General features: G+C 34.2%; 1 protein-coding gene across 4 annotated transcripts; it reads left to right on the top strand.

Moving 5' to 3' along the window:
- Positions 1 to 476: 476 nt before the first annotated feature.
- LOC126776271 (UTP--glucose-1-phosphate uridylyltransferase) lies at positions 477 to 22,920 on the top strand. Of its 4 annotated transcripts, XM_050498598.1 has the most exons (7): positions 477 to 623; positions 1,083 to 1,109; positions 15,456 to 15,642; positions 16,169 to 16,401; positions 17,132 to 17,337; positions 19,950 to 20,721; positions 21,131 to 22,920. In XM_050498598.1, the coding sequence occupies exons 1-7, from the start codon at positions 594 to 596 to the stop codon at positions 21,236 to 21,238; spliced, it is 1,563 nt and encodes a 520-aa protein (XP_050354555.1). In that variant the 5' UTR covers positions 477 to 593; the 3' UTR covers positions 21,239 to 22,920. The 4 variants fall into 4 exon arrangements, with proteins under 4 accessions (XP_050354555.1, XP_050354558.1, XP_050354559.1 ...); XM_050498601.1 differs by lacking the exon at positions 1,083 to 1,109 and having other exon boundaries at positions 486 to 623; XM_050498602.1 differs by lacking the exons at positions 477 to 623; positions 1,083 to 1,109 and adding an exon at positions 7,589 to 7,753.
- The last annotated feature ends 657 nt before the right edge of the window (positions 22,921 to 23,577 follow it).

Genomic DNA, 23,577 nt, shown 5'->3' with positions numbered 1-23,577 from the left:
TTTAAGTACCTACACGATGTTTTTCTTTCAATCAAAGAGTATAGAATCACTTCCTTTCAATAATTTAGTTTTTATATTATGTAATGCATTTTGAAATTGTATTTTTTATTTAAGCCGATAATCAAATGGCAAAAACTTGATAGTATATGGTCATGCTCGCATATATAGACTGAAAAATAATTATAAATTTACTTTAATTATTTATTTAGGTGAAGTATATTATCATACATTTGTTCATGCACTCTTCAAACTGAAAGAACACTGCAAAGTAAAGTTGCTGTTTGACCGTATAATAATTGGTAATTAATAGTTGGTCGTGGTACTTCTGGGCTACATAAAAACATAACCATCTTAATAATAAACGTAAATAGACCCTGCCTTTCGTTCACACCTTTGAGGCCGATGCAGTTCTTTGCAGGCGTAAATTGAAACAAAAGTTACATTTGACATTTCTGATTGACATTGGCAAGCAAGCGAACTTGTGTTCATGTGTTGTGAGATCTGTCAAAATTATATAAATACGGTGTTTGTAATAATACATTTTGTTTCAATCAGATTACATTTTGATACACGGTTTTATAAGTGTTTACGCGATGGGCGATAGCGTGGAAACAAGGCCAAAGGTAATAATAATAATTCATACAAAACTTGTGAACTTAAACAAAAGTTATCATCTATATTCAGTGATAACGTAGTTCCTTCTATTATTTATTTTCTTGACCTTGTCTATTGTAGAGGTCATCCAAAAGTTCAAGTCTGCATTTTATCCCAAGAAGTATGATACTGACATCTATTGAAAATAAATTAATATAGTTAGATTTTTAACTAAATCAAAATTTTTATTTGGACAATGGCGATTATTTAAAAATTACCCACGTATAAATACTATGAATTAGTATAGTAGTACTTTATTAAATAATCAAGAAATAATATCTTAGATTCATAATATGCTACATAAATTACTTAAACCATATAGAACTGATTTTAATTTTTTCTAAACAAAATTACTATTCCCAATACATTTATACATAGTATTTTTAATTCTATAATGATAATAGACAAAAGAATTGATAAAATTACAGGCTGATGACAACAGGCTGAAACCTGCGGTAAGACTGATTAGAAGTTATTCAAAATTTTGTTTTGTAATTAACAGGCATAGGTTAAATTGTTTTTTTTTTTTTTGTTTAATTATAAGTATCATATGTTATAAACTATTCTGACATCAAATCATAAGCATGCATCCAATTTATCTATGTCATTTGTAGTAAATTATATTAAAGCATGAACTGTTAAAAAAAATATTATAAGATGGTGATGGCCCTTATCCCACTCTCACATGTCCTATTCCTAAATTGTACAATTTAACGATTATTTTATAGTATGTTGTAACTCAAGAATTTTCGATTTAAGCTAAATTTATTTTGTTAAAATTAATATATATAAATGAAAAAATAAAAAAAGTTACAGTACAAATGATGACCATGTGGAATGTTATGGAATTCTATCAGCATTTTCCTATTGAATGCCAATTCTGAACTGCTGGGTGAAATACATACCAGCCCTTCTGTCACCAGTATAGGTATAAGACAGATTTTTGTATGTTTTGTAAGGGTTTTGGCACCATTACCCCAAAGTCCAAGTATTCCAATTTCCAATCAAACAATGATATAATGAGAGATTATAATAATAATATCCTGGGACATTTTCAACACACGGCCATCTGATCCTAAATTAAGCTTGTACAGAGCTTGTACTATGGAAACCCGACAACTGATATACTACATAGATTTTCTTTTGTAAATACATCCTTATATAGATAATTACACCCAGACTCAGGACAAACAGACATGTTCATGCACACAAATATCTGTCCTGGGTGGGAATCAAACCCACAACCTTTGGTGTGAAAAGCAAGCAACCACACCAACCGGCTCGTCAAATTTTTTGCAATTTATTACTGATACTGTTGATTATGAATAATTTGAAAATCATTAGCAACTCGAAATAAGTAATATATAATTTTTTTTTTTTTTTTAATTTAAGATGAGTTGCAATATTTATATCATTTAGTTTTTGCTCATTTTTAGTTTTGCTTAGTCATGATTGTTTGCATGAAATAGGTATTAGTCATAAATTTTTAGACTTATGATATTATATGTCCGTCCTATTGTTTAATGTTTTGTGTGTACAAAAAATTTTTCCTAAAACATAGACAATCCAAAAACTATTGCAATAAATGACCCCAACCCAGTGACACAGTATTAAGGTTTTATCGGTATAACTTTTCTTCCAATCAAGTATAAAAGGACTGTTTGAACAACTGATGTGAAAACGTCCTGATTTATGGATGTATTGTAATTTATTGAAAAATTGCTATTAGATACATAGATTAAGATATGAAATAGGTTGTTTTTAAACTTTTGCTCAATACCTGGTTTGAATATTTATTGATGTAGACAGTTATATCATGTTAATGCCGAAAATAAGTATTGTCAAATTGCTAATCTCCAATATAATGTATCAGTTTTATTTTGAACTGTGGGGAGGTCTCATGTCCTTTTCTACGTCCTAAAAATGTGTATGCAAAACTTCATGATGACAGGTTGAGTAGTTAAGATGTAAAAGAGTGAAAAACAAACAAACTAACTTCTGCATTTATAATATTAGTAAGGATAGCTAAATACTTACCGCCTTATTTATTTTTACATTGTATATAGGTGTTTAGTTAAAACTCATTGCTCTCTTTCTATCATCAATGACTTGACATTTAAAAGAACAGGACAGCATTGTTTTCCTAATAAATACATAAAAGTAGTCGAACTAAACAAAATATTATTTTCTGTTTAGCTTGGAAGTGGCAGTTTGGAAGTCTCAGGCAGTCTATTTCTGTGCCGTGACTATCATAACAAAAAAGTTCTATAAAAATCTGATTAGTAGTTTTTACGTAAATCCAGAAAAAAAATATCATAATTCAAATCGTACGAACACAGGCATTCTATCTATCTATGGCTTCGAATGAAAATATTTAATAATGGTGGAAAGCACCTACGTTTCTATGGACAGCAAATATATCTTAAATACAATGGTTCAACGTTTTCGCAGAGTTGCATCTGTGGTCACGTAAGCGTTCACCTTCACCTATAAACATGGGTAATATAGATATTAATCACGCCATTCTTCGCCATTGTGCCAACCACAGGATCTAACCACGGGGTCGCTAGTGATTTACCAACGGGCCGGTTTTTTGTCGGTAGACTCCATTATATAGAATGTCATGTGGTACTTAATGTAGAAATAGGTCAATCAGTAACTGTTTTAAAATTTAAGCAAGGCAAGATACATAACAATTACAGGTGGCCCATTTGCACGTCCGCTTATCAACCATAAAAAATATATTAAGACGTTCTGATAAATTCGCGCCTGAATTTGTACATTGAATTGCGGAGTATGGTTGAAAAAATACGATAAACAAGAAAGAATCTTTTCATTTTGAACCTTAGTTTTGGCCAGAAAGAGAAATCAACATAACTGAACAGCCGCTAAGTAATATTTATAAGTGACGCTGTATATACATCTTGTGACGATACGGTTGTGAAATTGCCATAAATAATTACTGAATGTTTTTTGGTCTAGTAAATTTATAATTAGACTGTTTTAGTTGGTTTAACTTTATATAAATATGGTGTTGGTATGCTTAGACACTGGTTGTTTACAATGATTGTTGGCACTATAATGTTTTTTTCATGGAGAAGGTTGTATATTATCAACTTCATTGCACATTGCAGTACTTATATACTGTTCAAACGATTCCCATTACTAATCACATAAATGATCCTGTTCCAATTGTAGGAGTAAAACAAATAAATAACTTTGACTTCAAATATGACCAACAAATGATGTTACGAATGTCGACGAAGTTGATATCGGAACTTTAGAAGTCAAATTAAAGTGTATATACGTTGTTAAGTGGAATAGTGTTGTATTATAAATAAAAATATTAATCAAGAACTGTTTGTAGTGACTTACAGGCACAAGGGACATAACATCTTAGTTCCCAAGGTTAGTGGCGCATTGGTGATGTAAGCGATGGTTAACATTTCTTACAATGCCAATTTCTAAGGGCGTTGGTGACCACTTACCATCAGGTGGCCCATATGCTCGTCCGCTTTCCTGAGAGCGCATATAATATGCCAAAAGCCAAAGTCAAAACTCAGTAACCTTTAAAAGTAAGGAGAAGATTTGGATCTTAATCTACCATGCTGCTTCAATTCGGGTTGGTGGGTATACATGTGGCAATTTTGGTTGAATAAGACACATGCAGGTTTCTTCGCGATGTTTTCTTTCACCTCTGAGATGAATTATAAACACAAATTGAGCACATGCAAACAGTGGTGCTAGCCTGGTTTGAACCCGCAATTATCGTTTAAGATTCACGATTGGCTCTCCTGACTCTGAACTTCTGTGAGTTAGTTTTGCAAATTGGTCGTCATGTGATGGTCGTCAATGTTCTGTCAATGAACTCTTTATCTTCACTTCCAATGTCCAAAACGACGAAGTCGTGACCTCGTTTCTTTATGATAATAATTGTTACTTAATTTGTGATAGCATTGCCTATTTTAATTTATTCTAGAATAGAATAGAATAATCCTTATTTGTCAATACAATATTAAAAACATCGAAATAAATGCAAAATACAAAAAAAAAAGTTACTTTACTACCTGAAACAAAACAACACGTAACGACACTAGCAAGCTGTACAGTTAAATGGCTCTGTGTACATTAGAAGAAGAAATTTCACCCATATTGGCTTAAAACTGTGTAACTAATTCATTTCCTTAAGAAAACAATGAAATATACGTAAGCAGAGATCATTTATCAATGATTGAAAATATATAATAATGTTGATAACAATGATATAGGAAAATAACAATTCTGTCCCAAAAATCAAAACTGTTTAGTCACCGTTGCAAATGGTGTTTAAACTAAGTGAATAGTCGTCATACAAACTACTTCGTCTTGTGGTATTTTTACCTTTTTTTCTCATTCTACGTTACTTCCAACTTCCTCTTGACCGACCTTGAGCAGACCGCAAGTCCTAAAGCTCAAAGTTCGAATCCTACGTTAGGCTTGTATATGTCATAGGATTCTGCCGAGAAATTCTTAGTTGCAGCTCTGCAGTCCTATACTGTAAGAAATTCATTATTCATCCGTGAAATGTTGACAACTGATTTATGGTGATATACTATTTTGACGCGAGTATTCTTGAAATGTTATAGTTATTATGGTCAATGTCGCATGTCACTCTGACATTTCAAGCCCGTTTTCGGCAGTGATTTCGAGTTTGTCTCAGAATAGTATTACTGTCACTCAATGTCATAATCCTATGGGACGACAATTCGACACTACTGGAAATTGTTCAGGCGCAACCAACGGCTTTACGTGCTTTTCGAGGAAAGGGAGTGTACACGCTTTCAACTTCCAGACTCCGTCTGCTACTGAGATTCTTAGACAGAAAAACTCTATGAGTTTATTATGTAGTAAATATAAGTAATAGCTAAGTACTATATTATCATTGGTTTATTAATTAAGAGGTTCTTAACTTATTTAATTGACTAATAAATCTATTTATACAACTCCGTCTGATAAACTATAACACATATATAAGGTACTTATACGTACCACTCCACGCGATCTTTTGTTCTTGATATCAAATTAAATCAATATATTCTTATTCAACTAGACCGGGGTGGCAGTCGGCTTGTCTAGTCGGACATCATCATTATCAATATAATACTCTTGAGTTTGGTTCTCAACGATAAAACCAAGTGTTCATATTTTCAAGTTAAAAAATAAAACGCAATTTATCATGAACAAGAACATAGTTATATAAATATATTACTCTTTATTTATTCTGATATTATAAATGAGAAAGTAACCCTGTCTTTCTGTAACGCTTTCGCGGCTAAACCACTAAATTGATTTTGATGAAATTGATACGTGAAAACCAAGGACATAGGCAATATTTTTCCTAATAAATTTTCCCCTCGCTAACCTAACACGCGATCAATCCTGCGGGCAATAACTAGTTGGCAATATACGTTTGTATAATTATATGTGTTTGAGTATATATATATATATATGTTGAGTTTAAGTGTATTTGTCTTATTCTTGTATTTTTTTTTAAATCGTAGATTAAATTTGAGTGTAGTGTACTCGTATATGATTTATTATTTTTTTATATTGACTGTACCTTTGTCAATATGATTACAAACCTATATTGCTCAAATTTTAGGGCAGCTTTAATGTCTTAGATGAATTTACACACTGAAGCACAGTTTTCTTATTTTACATATTCTTAAGTACATAATTGAAACATATATAAATAATTAATATTATACACACAGAAGAAATTATATGTATGTGTGCATATAGTTTTAGAAGGTTATTATCTTTTTATATATATATATATATATATATATATATATATATATATATATATATATATATATATATTTATTAGTGATGCGTCTGTTAGTGATCGTGTAACTATTAAACGATATGACCGTTTGAGGTCATAGTCGGTGTTAACACAATGGGTCACGGTTCGTAGCAATGGAGTACTATAGATGGCGCTGTATGCAAGTAATTGCTAATTGTATTTGGACCAAAAGCAATTATATATTGGTTTAGTCTCGTGCAGTATAGTAGCCTATAAGGAAATTAAAAAAAAAAGGGTAACCCACAGGTAGGTTGAGGTCTATTAATAATTCTTATATTTTAGAGTTCAAAGTTGCGGCATGGTTTAGCTAGTAAGCGTTTAAATCCTATTAAAATTTTATCTGATAGTACCGTTGTTTCTTTTTTGTGATTTAATTAAAATTTATAATCTGTATTATCCGAATTGATAAGTATAAGTAGCTAAACTTATTTGTATGTTTAAATGGTAGGTATATTTTATAACGTCACAGCAATACACGTAACAAGAATCTAATCGTTTTCGGCGCATTATAATAAGAAAATGTGTCTGTATATAGTTTTTTTTTTTTATATGCGCCGGTATGGCAAATGACTCATAATTAATATAATAAAAAATAATAATAATAATATTAAAAATAATAATTATTATTATAGATGATAATTTAATTTTTTACTTGTTGTGGGGCTTTGTGTGAGCCCGTCTGGGTATGTACCACCCATTCATCAGATATTCCCTCGCTAACAAGGAATACTTAGTGTTTTGCATTTCGGCTTGAAGGTTGAGCCAGCCAGTGTAACTACAGGCACAAGGGACATGACATCTAAGTTCTTAAGGTTGGTAGTGCATTGGTGGGGAACGGTTAATATTTCTTACAGCGCCAATGTCTATGGGCTGTGGTGATGTTACGATCAGGTAGTCGATCCGCCCGTCGGCCTACCAATTTAAAAAAAAAAAAAGCTATGAACAACTTTATTGTCGTGCAAACCGGGAGCAACTAGTAGACCATAAATGCAAATGTCATATCCCTCAGCGGTTAAGATAACAATGAACAAACATATACGATAAATGTCAATGATATCAAATGAATAGAAGTCGCTCGTGTATAACATAACCGTAGCAATCATTTCATCATTTAGTCCGACGACGTCCGCGGAGCGCTAATATCAACTCGCTCTGAAATTTCCCGCGGAAATTTGACAGTTCAAAGTGTCAAAGTGAAGTTTTTATTTTATTTCGGATTATATATTTTTGACAATGGATTTACTATCGAAGGTATTTAAGTTTACATTTTAATTAACAATAAAAAAATTAAAACTGCTATCATTAATTGAGTCGTTGATTAGTTCGTTAGTTTACAATAATTAAAAAAAGATAAATGGCACCATTATTGATACTCGTAAGGTTATCGTACATATTTTAAATTAAGTATTTATAAATAGTTATTTTTAAGATTGTAATATTTATAAGAATTTTAAAGACAATAGATATTTTACGATCCATAACATGAATGCACGAAATAATTTAACTTTTATAAAAACGAAATAATACTATGCATTCAATGACAATGTAACATAGGTACATTTATACCAAAGTAATTAAATTGTTACATACTTAAAACGTGTATTGTTGTATACTGCCTCATCATGCTTATTTCACACAATATAATCATATGTTTGTGTATTATTCGTAATTTCGTAATATTGAAATTATTATAATGATAATAATTGTAAAGTAACCACTGTTTACACAGCGTCCTCGGCTATTTTAATATTTCTGTTTATTTTTCCACTACGGCTCTTTAATGTTTAATATAATATCCTCTTAAATTATTATGGACAGTTTACGCTTGATCAGAAAATTTAGTATGCTAGACTAGTTTACAAAAAAAAAAAAACCTAAGACGATAATCTATGATTTATCTTTTCCTCGAACCGTCCCATCGGATGTAGCTCATTAGAAATGATAAGATATTTATAAATTAACAATCTTACTACTAGGCAGATTACACGTGCAACGGAGTGTTAGGGCTGCATAGCGTATTTATTTATAGTAAGTGTCACAGACAATTTATCCAAATACACTACAAATTAAATTATAATATATCCCCAATATAAGACACTCTCCCCAAGACACTGGCCCCAAGGAGATCGAACCTGTTACTTTTAGCGCTATATTGACGGATGTTATATTAAAGGACATACAACAAATAATTTTTTTTTTTCGGATCAAGAACCATCGAAGGCGTACGCAGAACAGCTTAGCAAAGTTTCATCAAAATCAGATGAATAGCTTATGATCGCATAGAGGACATACAAATATTTATATTTATTTATTAAAATTTGAATTTATTAATATTTTGTAATGATAAGTATTTATAAACTTAAATATAAATAACAGACTATAAATGTCCCACTAATAGACTAAGGTCTCCACTCCGTTTGAGGAATGAGTGGGTTTGGAACTTATCCCACCACGCTGCGCCAATGCGGGTCGTTGGATACAAACGTAGCAGAATTTCAGTCAAATTATACACGTGCAGGTTTTCGCCGAGCACGAGATCAATTATGAGATAAATTAAGCAAATGGTGCTTGCCCGATTTGAACAGTGTATCATCGGTTAAGATTCACGTCTTCTAACCACCGGGCAATGAAGGCTTATTGTTTTTTTATATTGTTTCATTTAAAATAGCATTAAGCATTTTTTGTGTATGATTAATTTATTAAATGAACGTGAATATAAATTGAAACAGTAAAAATACTTGTGACTTTCGGAACGGTGTAACTCGACAAAAATATCTCGAAAACTAGCAACAATGTTTCATTATTTATAAAGGAACAGTGAATATTAAAATTGTGAACCGTCCTATAGTATTCACTAAAATCAGTTTCCATATATTCTATAAGTTCCTAATTTAAATTGTAGAATTACTACTGTCAAATAGTTTTTTTTATTGCGTCCATTCAGCCAGCGTTGAATGCTTGTTCAAGTTTTATGATTGTTTCAATAATTATCTTAATTAAACTTTGATCTTTTACACACAATTTCTTCAATATTGTTTGGAGAATAGACAACTGCGCAGTTGCAGTATGCAGATAAGAACCTTGTGGATAATCAATGAATTAGCTTCACGGTTGTAGTCCTTAATACATAGCTATAGAGTCGATAGTCTAATAATATGTTGGAGAATTTAAGACATATGGCTATTTACTTGATTGATTTAATTGATGCTACAGAGTAACCAATTTATGAAGCAAATGCTTAAAAAACCCATCCCGGCTCGCTTGGTTAGAATAAGTGCATACACACTAGAAGGTTTATATCGTAATACATATAACTATTGGTTTACGCGGCGCTTCAGTGAAGTCAGTCGACATGTTTTTTTCCGACGTCTTCAATAATCATCCTCATATTTCAGTTTTTTTTTTTTTTATATAGAATAGGAAGGTGGACGAGCATATGGGTCACCTGATGGTAAGTGGTCACCAAACGCCCTTAGACATTGGCATTGTAAGAAATGTCAACCATCGCTTACATATCCAATGCGCCACCAACCTTGGGAACTAAGATTTTATGTCCCTTGTGCCTGTAATTACACTGGCTCACTCACCCTTCAAACGGGAACACAACAATATCAAGTATTGCTGTTTTGCGGTAGAATATCTGATGAGTGGGTGGTACCTACCCAGACGAGCTTGCACAAAGCCCTACCACCAGTTAACACAAAACCTTAATGTATTATACACAAAAACCTTTCTCATGAATTACTCCGTTCATTGTTGAAAACCGTATGAGAGTCCGAAAGTTTTTGAGTTCATCTCATTCGGACAGACAGACGCGGCGGAGACTTTGTCTTATAATATATAGTGATTTAATGTACATTCAACAAATCGTGATAAAAGAAGGATTAAATAAATAAATAGTTAAATCGATAATTAACTCAATTTGTGTTAAAATATAAAATGGATGCAAATAAACGTATTTGCTCGAATGAAATTCGCCTTGGCCTTAATTTATTGTCTGTGCGTTTGTTCGTACGTACGTAATTATGGAACTGAGAGTTTTGATAAGATTATTTCGAATAATCATTTCATTTATAATTATTACGTGTATTGGATATCATATCTCCTGCGTTACGATTCAGTCTTATTAATCTATCTTCTATATATAACTATGTACGAAGCGGATCGTAAGCGCTCGGATTTTAATTCCAGTCGTTTATTTTTAAATGAATTATGTATAATATTTTCAATGCTGTTTTTATGTTTAGGCACACAAGGCACCATTGGAATAAGCCACAAACCTTCTCCTCAAAAGGGAGAGGAGGCCTTAGCCCAGAAGTGGGACATTAACAGGCTGTTACTGTACACAAGGCACCAGCATTAGTGTCCTGCCAGCAGAGGGGCCCCAGCTAATAATAATTTTATTCTAACTGCTTCGGAATGGGAGGGGGGGTGTTTCTTAAACGTCAATTTGCCTAGAGGCTTTGGTTCTTTAAATTCCGGCCTGTATACGCGTATTATTTATTTAAAGGCATTAATTAACAAAGCCGTGATGGCCTAGTGGTTAGAACACGTGATTCTTAATCGATGATCGTGGGTTCAAACCGGGCAAGCACCAATGAATTTTCATGTGATTAATTTGTGCTTATAATTCATTTCGTCCTTGGCGGTGAAGGAAATAATCATGAGGAAACCTGCATTTGTGTCTAATTTCACTGAAATTCTGCCACGTGTAATCCACCAAACCGCATTGGAGCAGCGTGGTGGAATAAGCTCCAAACCTTCTCCTCAAAAAAGGAGAGGAGGCTTTAGCCCAGCAGGGGGACATTCACAGGCTGTTACTTAATAACATTATGTAAGCGGGTAACTGTCACTATAAAAGTAGATGTTTTTTTTCTCTTTTAAATCTTAATAATATTTTTATTCGGTGGGTTGAGATAAATCACAACACGTTTTAATTGTCGAAGCAATTTCGAATTTCGCTTTCGTAGAAATCATTAATTTAATTACGTCAATTGTTGATCATGTGATGAAACGGATGCTTATGTCATTTGACGAGCCGGTTGGCGTGGTTGGTAGAACACTTGCCTTTCACGCCGAAGGTTGTGGGCTCGATTCCCACCCAGGACAGACATTTGTGTGCATGAACATGTCTGTTTGTCCTGAGTCTGGGTGTAATTATCTATATAAGTATGTATTTACAAAAGAAAGTAGTATATGTAGTATATCAGTTGTCTGGTTTCCATAGCACAAGCTTTGTACAAGCTTAATTTGGGATCAGATGGCCGTGTGTGAAAAATGTCCCAGGATATTATTATATTATTATATATTATATATTACTTTTAGCCTTTTATACAAACGAAAACGACAACCGGTATGTGTCTAGTAAGTACTAAATAAAACAAACAAAATAAAACAATGCAATCTAATGAGGCGGTATATTCTGACACATGCAGGTTCCCTCGCGGTGTGTTCCTTTATCTCCGAATTAAATTATATAAACAAATTAAGGACATGAAACACAATAGTGCCTGCCCGGATTTCAACCCGCTATCGTCGGTTAAGATGTTATAAATCTAATCAATCTAGTGTCAATATATAAAATTATTTCTATATATTTTCATGCTTTGTCGTACTCTGCCGATAGGCTTCGTAATTACAAATCAGACGTTGTAAAGTATAGAAAGTGTGGCAGCAGACTTATGAATCATTAGTCCGGTCGTTGCATTATGAATGTTGATAAAATATTTATCTATCAATAAAGATAACGTAAATTATTAGCTTCTATATCATTGCATAATAAAAGCAACGGACTTTACAAATATTTAAACATAATACATATTTATTAAATATTTGAACAGTGGTTACATTATTTGAATTTTAATCGATGATCACGGGTTCATACCCAAGTACCATTAATAATAAATAAATAAATATCCTAGGACAATATTCACACACGACCATCTGATTCCAAATTAAGCCGAGCATGTACTATGGAAACTAGACAACTGATATACTACATATACTACTTTTCTTTTGTAAATACATACTTATATAGATAATTACACCCAGACTTTGAACAAACAGACATGTTCATGCACACACATGTCTGTCCTGGGTGGGAATCAAACCCACAACCTTCGGCGTGAAAGGCAAGTATCTACCAACCCCGCCAACCGGCCCGTCATTTGTTACGTGCTTAATTTTTGTCATTATTCATCTCGCGCCCGATGGTGAAGGAAACCATATTGAGGAAACTTGTACGTGTCTAATTTCACTGAAATTTTGCCTCACTTGTCCACCACCAACCCAATTTTTTTATACACCTTATACCGACTTCGCTTCTTCTAAGTAACAAAATCGATATGCAAAAGATATTGGAAAGTCCATCTGAACATTATATAAACCTGGAGCACGAAATACCTATTAATTTGTGTTTTATGATCCATCCAACCATGATTATATCCAGTGTTAATAACGTCGTTAAAATCGCTGTTCGATCTTGACCCCTTGGGCTGTTGTGACCTCCTAGCACAAGCTTTACACTTAATTGGAGAAGTAAATTGGAATATTCGTAAATCCTTTAAAATGAGTATTCTTTAATAAAGACTTTTTGCAAATCGATTACAATATTTAAATGTATATTATTTGGTGTGTAATGGTGACGTGACGCCTGGCTTCTTCGTGTCTAGTATTATGAATGGGAAAGTAACTCCCTGTCTGTTACGCTTTCATGGCTAAACCATAAACGATTTTAATGAAATTTGGTATAGAGCAAGCTTAAACCCTCAGGAAGGATAAATCCTCTTTTTACCTAAAACCTGCCCCCTCTCCCTGAACTGTGAACGAAAACTATTTTTATTTTAGTGAAAAAATCTTTATTTTAGTGTAAACTGATTCGTAAATATGCGAGCAACGTCATTTATTATTGATAACACGCCGGGTTATACAAAATTCCTTATCAGGTCTTATTTAGTACGGAATGCAACGCCGCCATGGCACGTCACGTACAATAATTATAGAGAACTGACAACTAAGTAACTTTTTATAATTATTTAATGAAAAAAAGTATTTAAATAAATAAATTAGTGTTTGCTCACAAAATGCCAAGTGATTCAGGGTATTTTTCTTCTTTGGTATGTATTTTTATATAGTAAATAACGAAGCTCTTTTATTTGTATCAAGATAAAATAACATAAAATAACGTCGCATTTATATAAACTTGAGATTTCTTCACATGTTCTTCAACGGTATACAAACTATTTCTCTTTATATTTTCACTAGCTACCTGCCCCGGCTTCGCACGCGCTGTAATATTTTACCTGAACCACTCTATTTCGACTGTTTAACGACTTCATTCGTCATAATTTTTTCCGACATTAACAATTTTCAATTTCAGTCTATTTACATAAATCATTTTTTTATATCGTATAGGTAGGCGGAGCATATGGGCTACCTGATGGTAAGTGGTCACCAACGTCCATAGACATTGGCATTGTAAGAAATGTTAATAATCGCTTAGATCGTCAATGTGCCACCAACCTTGGGAACTAAGATGTTATATCCCTCGTGCCTGTAATTACACTGGCTCACTTACCCTTTAAACCGGAACACAACAATACCAAGTACTGCTGTTTTGCGGTAGAATATCTGATGAATGGATGGTACATACCCAGACGAGCTTGCACAAAGTCCTACCACCAGTAAATATTTATGAATTATACATCAAAATCTTCTCACAAATCACTTCATCCAATGGTGAAGACCGTATGAAAATCCGTTAAGTACTTTTTGAGTTTGCGCTTATAACCGCGTTGCGATGCCCGTAACCTCCAATAAAGAATATATTATTTCATCATCATCATCCTCTGTCGTCTACTGCTAGGCATAGGGCTCTCCAATATATTATTTGTCCACAAAATTTGTTCACATTGTATTACACAAAATATTTACTAAGCGGTAGGGCTGTGCAAGCCCGCCTGGTTGGGTACCACCCACTCATCAGATATTTTACCGCCAACCAGCAATACTCAGTATTGTTGTATTCAGGTTGGGAAAGTGTCAGTATAATTACAGCCACAAGAGATATTTTAGTTCTCAAGGTATGTGGCATAGGCATTGTACGTACCTATTTCATAAAAAATACTTAAAATTATATATACATATATTGATAATTAACATAATGTACTATGAAAAAGATAAACTGAACTAAATGATTATGAAGCTGCCTTATCGTTTCTGGTTCCGGTTTAGAAAATAAATTCTACGGAAAGTCATTTTACGCACACTTCGTTGTTAAATGCTTAAATGTGGATTCTGTCTTTGTTTCTTTATAGACGGCCTCGTGAATATTTAGAAGTTTTTGATGTAGGCAGACGTGACAACGCAAGACTTGCTAAATACCGATAATCTGGCCGGGGCTTTACTGTACAAATTACCTGTCTAAACTTATACATTTAAGATAATACTTCAAGTGCTTGAACTCAAGATAATCCGGGTTTTACTATTTCATAAATTTTGCCTATATTCGAATTTATAATCTTGTATTTATTTAATACAAATTGGTAGGCAGATGAGTAAATAAGCAGCTACCTGATTGTGAAATGTGTGACCTGTAAGAAATATTAACTTTTCATTACATCGCCTATACGCCACCAACCTTGGAAACTAAGATATGATGTCCCTTGTGCCTATTTATATTGAGTCACTCAAACCAAAACACTAAAATACTAAGTATTGCTGTTTGGCCGCAGAATATACAATGAGTGATAAGTTGGTAGTATCGACCCGGATTGCACAAAGCTCTGCCGATAGTCAAAATGACGTACATTTATCATATATTCGTATTCATCACTTGTGCGCTATAATATAAAAATGTCCAGTTAAAACTTGTACCGCGCATAGGGTTAGATCTTCCTATAGGCCGCCTTGGCTGAAATTTGTTGGACGGACATTTTATTATAATTATTTTCAGATTCGCAGCCATCAGCGTACACCCTCGGGTTCCCGGGATTTCAAGGAAGCAACGAAGCGAGATGCTCTCGCCAGGCTCGAGGTGGAACTGGAGCGGCTGCTGGCAGGCTTGCCCGAGAACAAGCAAACGCTCGTCGAGAAGGAGTTCAAGGGCTTTAAGAATCTATTCAGCAGATTCTTAGCTGAACGTAAGTTTTAAAATTTACAGCTTTAACTATATTTAGGCGATAATTTGTGATTTAATATGACACGATCGGAAAAAAGTTCAGGCTCAGGAACAACGGATTTACATGCTTTCCAAGATATGGAAGTGTACACACTTGCAACTCATAGGCTCCGGGATGATACAGAGAATCCATGTTTCTAGGCAGAGAAGCCAATAACTTTTCATTGGTCCGATTGACCTAGGGCTTAAACTTAAAGCCTTGGAAACCCCGGCCTTATATCAATTATTATATATAGGCAGTCAATCAGACACACACAGGTTTTCCCACAATGTTTTACTTTGTAGAAATGTCGGGCAGAATAGTGAAAAAAAAATTGATCGTGGTCAAACTCTAATACCATGTATATAATGTAATAATATTTAATTATTAAATATGTATTAAAAAGGTTAAGGTTTAACCTGAAAAAATAAGATAGTATTATGCTTGATGATGTGAATTACTTACTTGAAATTTGTAATTATATCAACAAGACTTATTAATATTTTAGAGGGACCATCCGTGACATGGGAAAAAATCGAGAGGCTTCCAGAGGGTGCAGTCATAGACTACTCAACTCTGAACACGCCGACCACGGACAATATCCACCATATGTTGGACAAGTTGGTTGTGGTTAAACTCAACGGTGGATTGGGCACATCTATGGGTTGCAAAGGACCAAAATCAGTTATTCAAGTGCGGAACGAATTGACCTTCTTAGATTTAACTGTACAGCAAATTGAGGTAAGCTTATAATCAAAATTAAATTCGTTTCGAGCAAGTTTGAATTAATTTATTAAATTAATTGTATTTATGTAATAACAAAAATTTGTTCACAACAACTTACTTAAATATAAAAACTTCTCCGTTTTCTAATAGTTACTATAGTTTTTTAAATTAAATATACTTAATGCTCAGCACAGCCGAACAGCCGAGATGGCCCAGTGGTAAGAACGTGTGAATTTTAACCGATGATCGTGGGTTCAAACCCGGGCAAGCACCACTGAATTTTCATGTGCTTAATTTGTGATTATAATTCATCTCGTGCGATACGGTGAGGGAAAACATCGTGAGGAAACCTGCATGTGTCTAATTTCATTGAAATTATGTCACATGTGTATTCTACCAACCCGCATTGGAGCAGCGTGGTGGAATAAGCTCTAAAAACCTTCTCCTCAAAAAGGGAGAGGAGGCCTTAGCCCAGCAGTGGGACATTAACAGGCTGTTACTGTAAATCTGATTAATGTATGTATATATGTATGTATGTTATTTTCGGGTACAGCGATAGTATTATATAAGACGAAAATAATAATAATTGTTGAATGCACCTTGTACCAGGACAGAGTTATTTTTATATATATATAAAAAATAATTAATAGATAGACAGTGTTTTATCAAATTTTGTTATCAACCATCCGTTTCTCGTATTTGACTCTGGAATATTCTAGATAAAAAATCCATTTATATTTTCCAGCACCTTAACAAAACGTACAAATGTAACGTCCCTTTGGTGTTGATGAACTCGTTCAACACGGACGAGGACACTCAGAAGGTGATCAGAAAGTACAAAGGTCTGAAGTTGGAAATCCACACCTTCAACCAATCCTGTCACCCGCGCATCAACAGGGAGTCGCTGTTACCAATAGCCTTGAATCCTGATGTCCATTCCAACATCGAAGCGTAAGTTAGAAAATTTATTTTACTTGTTGCCTATATTGGTGCACCCTTTTTTTTCCTCCGCGGGAACAGTGGGGGGGTATGTGGGGCTCGCCGGTGTCTAAGGTGCCCAGTGCGCCCCGATCATCGGAATACCCACTAAAAAACCAGCGGTACCCTTTCCGTCTCAACGAGGAGCGCCACGGGATCGCTTGCGCATGCTACCGTGATATTGGTGCACTCTAATTGTAGCATTTTGTATGTAAAACAAATATATCAGTCTAAAGGAATTTTGACTTATTATAAGGAGGTTGATAACCTCATCTGCCTTACTGATGTAGATGATAAAATACTAAATTCAAGCGCTGTTCGCGATCTCACATTGGCTCACACTTTAACATAAAAATACTAAGTACTGCTGCTTGGCTGAAGAATATATGATGAGTGGGTGGTTGCAAAGCCAACAAGTAAACTTAATTGGTGGTACTAAACTTGACTAACATGAAAATATGTTGTTGAAGAAAATCCTCACCGCTTAAGAATACATGGGGACATTATTGGGCTGTTATTAAAGTAAGAGAGCCCTCTAATGTGGAGGGGAGGCCTTTTGCCTACCATGGGACATTAAAGGCTGTTAATTTTTTTTCGATTGGCGAAATTAGACCATCATCAATATTGAAACTTTACTACTATTCTTTCAGAAGAATATAAAAAAAAATCGGTTGAATTTCTTTATATAGATAGTCCACTAATGAAATGTATATATAGTAATTATAAATTGTAATCGGATCTCCGTCTGTTGATCAGTGAACGAACGGCTCAAGTTACGTTATTTATACATGACAATGAAATCTGTATACATATATAACATTATATGTATAAAGATAATTTTTTTTTGTTTGAACAGACAGTATTAACAAAAATCTTCTGTGTTATCTCATTAATTGTGATATACGGGTTTAACATCACGCTATATTCCGCCCTATTATTATTCTTTATAAGTAAAAAAATAATAATCAAATTTCAATTCCGTAGATTTCAAACTTTTATAAAAGTTTTTAATTTTAATTTATTCCATGTTCAAGGAACCTCTCTATGGGACTTTGTATCTATATATTTGTTTGGTTGAGCGCGATAATCTCAGAAACTACTGATTCGAATTGTAAAATTATTTTAGTGTTGGATAGCTCATTTATCGAGGAAGGCTATATATCACACTACGACCAATAGAAGCGGAGCAGCACTGGTGATAGGATTTTGTGCAACCTCGTCTGGGTAGGTACCCCCTACTCATCAGATGTTCTACCGCAAAACATCAGTACTTGGTGTTGTTGTGTTCCGGTTGGAAGGGTAAGTGAGCCAGTGTTATTACAGGCACAAGGGACATAAAATCTTAGTTCCCAAGCTTGGTGGCGCATCGGTGATGTAAGCGATGGTTAACATTTCTTACAATGTCAATATTTATGGGCGTTGGTGACTACTTACCATCAGGTGGCCCATATGCTAAAAAAAGCATATATTTATATTGAAAATAACAAATATATAGTTATATATAATGTACAATTGTTAATTCCGTGTTGATCAATTTCTATATTAATTGACTTTTGATTGCTTAATACGCTTTAATCGGATTATAAACGATCACTAAAGTTGAAAATTGATAATTTTTATTGGTACTATTAAACGTGTGTATAAAATGAATTTAATTCGGCATTCGGTAAATGCAATCAATGCAAAAACTATACAAATATTAAGAATTAAAAAAAAATGTATTACGTATTATTAATAATGTTATTTTAGATATGTATGTGTCATATGATAATAAAATACCCGTCTTATAATTTCACACTTGACGTCTGACAACCGACCAATCTACATGACATACATCACGTTGTGTGGTGGTGCTATTCTAATAAGTGACGTCATACACTCGCTTAAATTTATTAATAGTATATAGTAACAGCCTGTAAATGTCCCACTGCTGGGCTAAGGCCTCCTCTCCCTATTTGAGGAGAAGGTTTGGAGCTTATTCCACCACGCTGCTCCAATGCGGGTTGGTGGAATACACATGTGGCAGAATTTCGATGAAATTAGACACATGCAGGTTTCCTCACGATGTTTTCCTTCACCGAAAAGCACGAGATGAATTATAAACAGAAATTAAGCACATGAAAATTCAGAGGTGCTCGCCCGGGTTTGAACCCACGTTCATCGGTTAAGATTCACGTGTTCTTACCACTGGGCCATCTCGACTTCGACTTAAATTTATTATCTCTGGCATATATACATATATTATATGTATAGTATATATAGACTGGCAAATAGGCCACCTGACGTTAAGCGGATACCACCGCCCATAGACGTTGGTGATGTAAGAAATATTAACTATTCCTAACATCGCCAATGCGCCACCAACCATGGGAACGAAGATGTTATGTCCCTCGTGCTTGTAGCTACACTGGCTCACTCACCCTTAAAAACTGAACGCGACAATGCTAAGTACTGTTGTTTAGCGGTATAATATTAGATGAGTGGATGGTCCCTACCCAGACGGGCTTGCACAAAGCCCTACCACCAGTTAACCGCAATACATTGAAAAAATACGAAAGTTATATGAAATGAATTCTATCTTTCAGATGGTACCCACCCGGTCACGGTGACTTCTACGAATCCTTCTACAATTCAGGCCTTCTTCAGAAGTTCATCCAGGAAGGCAGAACCTACTGCTTCATCAGCAACATCGACAACTTGGGAGCCACCGTCGATATGAACATCCTCGACTTGCTCCTCAACCCAGAACAGAAAGCTCAATCAGAATTCGTCATGGAAGTGACCGACAAGACGCGGGCTGACGTCAAGGGTGGAACCCTCATACAATACGAGCAGAAGTTACGGCTTCTAGAAATTGCGCAAGTGCCAAAGGAACACGTCGACGACTTCAAATCAGTCAGCCAGTTCAAGTTCTTCAACACCAACAATCTCTGGGCGAAGCTGGACGCGATACAGAGAGTCGTCGAGAGGGGTTCCTTGAATATGGAAATTATCGTCAATAACAAGAGTCTCGCGGACGGAGTCAACGTCATCCAGCTCGAGACGGCGGTCGGCGCGGCTATGAAGTGCTTCGAGGGGGGGATCGGGGTCAATGTCCCGAGGAGTAGGTTCTTGCCCGTAAAGAAGACGTCCGACTTGCTGCTCGTTATGTCGAACCTGTACAGCCTGTCGCACGGGTCGCTGGTCATGTCCCCGCAGCGGATGTTCCCGACGACGCCGCTCGTCAAGTTGGGGGACAACCACTTTGCGAAGGTCAAGGAGTTCCTGAACAGGTTCGCGACGATACCGGATCTGATCGAGCTGGACCATTTGACTGTGTCCGGTGACGTGACCTTCGGCAGAGGAGTCTCATTAAAGGTAGGAAGCTCTGACACCATTCATGGTCATCATACTTATTTGACATGAAAGTAAATATGTAGTAATAGATCAGCCTGCCTACCTAGGCTGGCAAATGGGTGAGCTGATGGTAAATAGGTACCACTGTGCATAGGCATTGGTACTGTAAGAAATATTAACCATCCCTTACATCGCCGATACGCCACGTACCTTGGGAACAAAAAATGTTATGTCCCTTGTGCCTGTGCTTACACTGGCTCACTTTAAATTGGAAAACAACTATACTAACTATTGCTGTTTGGCGGTAATGAGTGGGGGTACCTACCAGACGCGCACGCAGCCGCCATACATAAAAAATTACCATTGTATAAATTTCATCCATTAAAAAATGCTTTTTCAGCATTGCGTTAATTTTTGTTTTTAATTTCAGGGTACCGTCATAATAATCGCGAACCACGGAGACCGTATCGACATACCCTCTGGAGCTCTCTTGGAGAACAAGATAGTGTCGGGCAATCTACGTATATTGGATCACTAGCGAAATTGAACTTTATAATTATTGTAGTAGGATTGAATTTAGATTATATTTAGACGTTACAGCGTGTTTAAATAAAAAATATACATATTTACGCATGCAAATATATTTATTAAATAAATTTATATCGTAATGATAATTTCTGAATTTGCAAACGGTGCCGATTTCTCAAATTCATTAAACGAATGTATTTGTAATTTGTTCTTTCGTAATGATAATATATTCTTATATAGATATATATATTCTTGGTAACATATAGTGCTATGTATGTGTGACTTATTATGTAATAAATAGTCTTTTTGTAGTCGCTATGGCTCAATAATTGAACTTTGAAGTCGATTTTTAATTTTAATTATAGTTGTTTAATATTATAGCAAATGAAATATAATTATATGAATTGATATAAGAACTTAAAGGTTTTGATAAATAAATAAACGTGAAGTTGACGCTTGTCACGGTTGTACTCTCAATTTAAAGCGTAAAAAACTGCGAATATTTACATAATAATTTTATATACTAAAATATTTACCGATTTTTATGAACATATATTTGTTTTTATATAAAAAAAAATAGTTTTTGTAAAAAAAAAATATATATATATATTTGGTTCTATATATTATTGCGCTCAAGGTAATCGGGTTGCGTTTTTATTATAAAAAAATATATTTATTTTTATCTGTGCAATGATTTTATGTTTAAAAAAAGTCAATAAATTAAAGACAAATGTTTTCATTTATATACATTATTGTAGCAATAATATATTAGGAATTGCCTACTTGCCTTAAAACTTAATTAAATTTATGTAGAAATATGATTACACGAACTCTTATATGACAAAAAATATTTAAAAAAACGTACGTATATATGTTAAAATTCTTTCAGCTTTCTTTTGGGTACAATAAGCTTAATACTAAAATTAGGTTTTTTATGTACAATTATATGTTGGGAGGCTATATATTGTATTCAGTTCTATGTAAAACACAAATTTAAAATCTGTTTGAATGGACGTTTTATTTTAATTTTGGATTATTTTTGATGTCTGAGAGCAGGCTATTCTGTAAGAATAAACTCGAAACTCATTGTTTACATGGCCGAAAATAATTCAGGCACAAGACCAACGGCTTTACGTGTTTTCCGAGATGCGGGAGTGTATAGATTTAACTTGCATACTTCGGGCTACTGAGAATTATCGACAAAAAAAACAATTACTTTTTATTGAACCCAGGACTTCGGAATCTGCGGTCTTATCTAGCCTTCACGTTTACATGATAACAATAAAGTTAAAAGAATACACGCATCGATATTTCCGTAATTTAGTTCTTATAGAATAGCATCGCTGAAATGATTAAATCTTTCAAGTCGCGGGCGACCAAGTTGTATGAAACAGTCAGAAGTGCACAATCTTCATATAATTTATATAAACATATTTATAAAACTTGTACGGTGGTGATTTTTATAGCTTAGATTAAAGTTAAGCAAAACACCAAGCACATCATTATTTAAAATTGTTATTAATAGATTTTTTCAGCTGCTGAAATCGTGCCATTATTTAATTTAATGAAACGACGATGAAAATTCTATTTGTATATTTATCACGATAATAAAATATATTTTTTCAATATTTGTTATGAACTATTTCCATAGTCAAAGCAAATATGTAAATAAATATTAAAATGAAATCATAATATTTTTTTTTTTTTTATAGAATAGGAAGGCGGACGAGCATATGGGCCACCTGATGGTAAGTGGTCACCAACGCTCTTAGACATTAGCATTGTAAGAAATGTCAACCAACGCTTACATATCCAATGCGCCACCAACCTTGGGAACTAAGATTTTATGTCCCTTGTGCCTGTAATTACACTGGCTCACTCACCCTTCAAACCGGAACACAACAATATCAAGTATTGCTGTTTTGCGGTAGAATATCTGATGAGTGGGTGGTACCTACCCAGACGAGCTTGCACAAAGCCCTTTTTTATTTTATACTCATTATTTGTTCATAAATTTGCTTTCTTTAGTACAAAAATATGATCGTATTCCACAAATATCTATCTTTTAATCTGCATAAAAACATGCAAATCGCTTGCGCATGCAAACGTAAAAGAAAGGGTAATAGAGCAAATAAGTATTTATGGTGACAGGGATGATGTAGTATTAATCTAGATGTCGTGGTTCTAAAAATGGCGCTATCATGGTCAGTAGTATTTTTTCTTATAAATGCACCCATTCTTTCGACGAGAATAATCTATCTTAAGACAATCAAATATATTAAAACTGTAAACTAAACTTCCTTTTTTGAAATTCCATCTGGACTGCCACCTGCTGTAGTTTGAGATGAA

The sequence above is a fragment of the Nymphalis io genome, chromosome 20, assembly GCF_905147045.1.
Source record: "Nymphalis io chromosome 20, ilAglIoxx1.1, whole genome shotgun sequence".
Taxonomy (NCBI): domain Eukaryota; kingdom Metazoa; phylum Arthropoda; class Insecta; order Lepidoptera; family Nymphalidae; genus Nymphalis; species Nymphalis io.
Note: the sequence above shows the minus strand (reverse complement) of the source record. Positions and strands in the feature narration are given on the sequence as shown.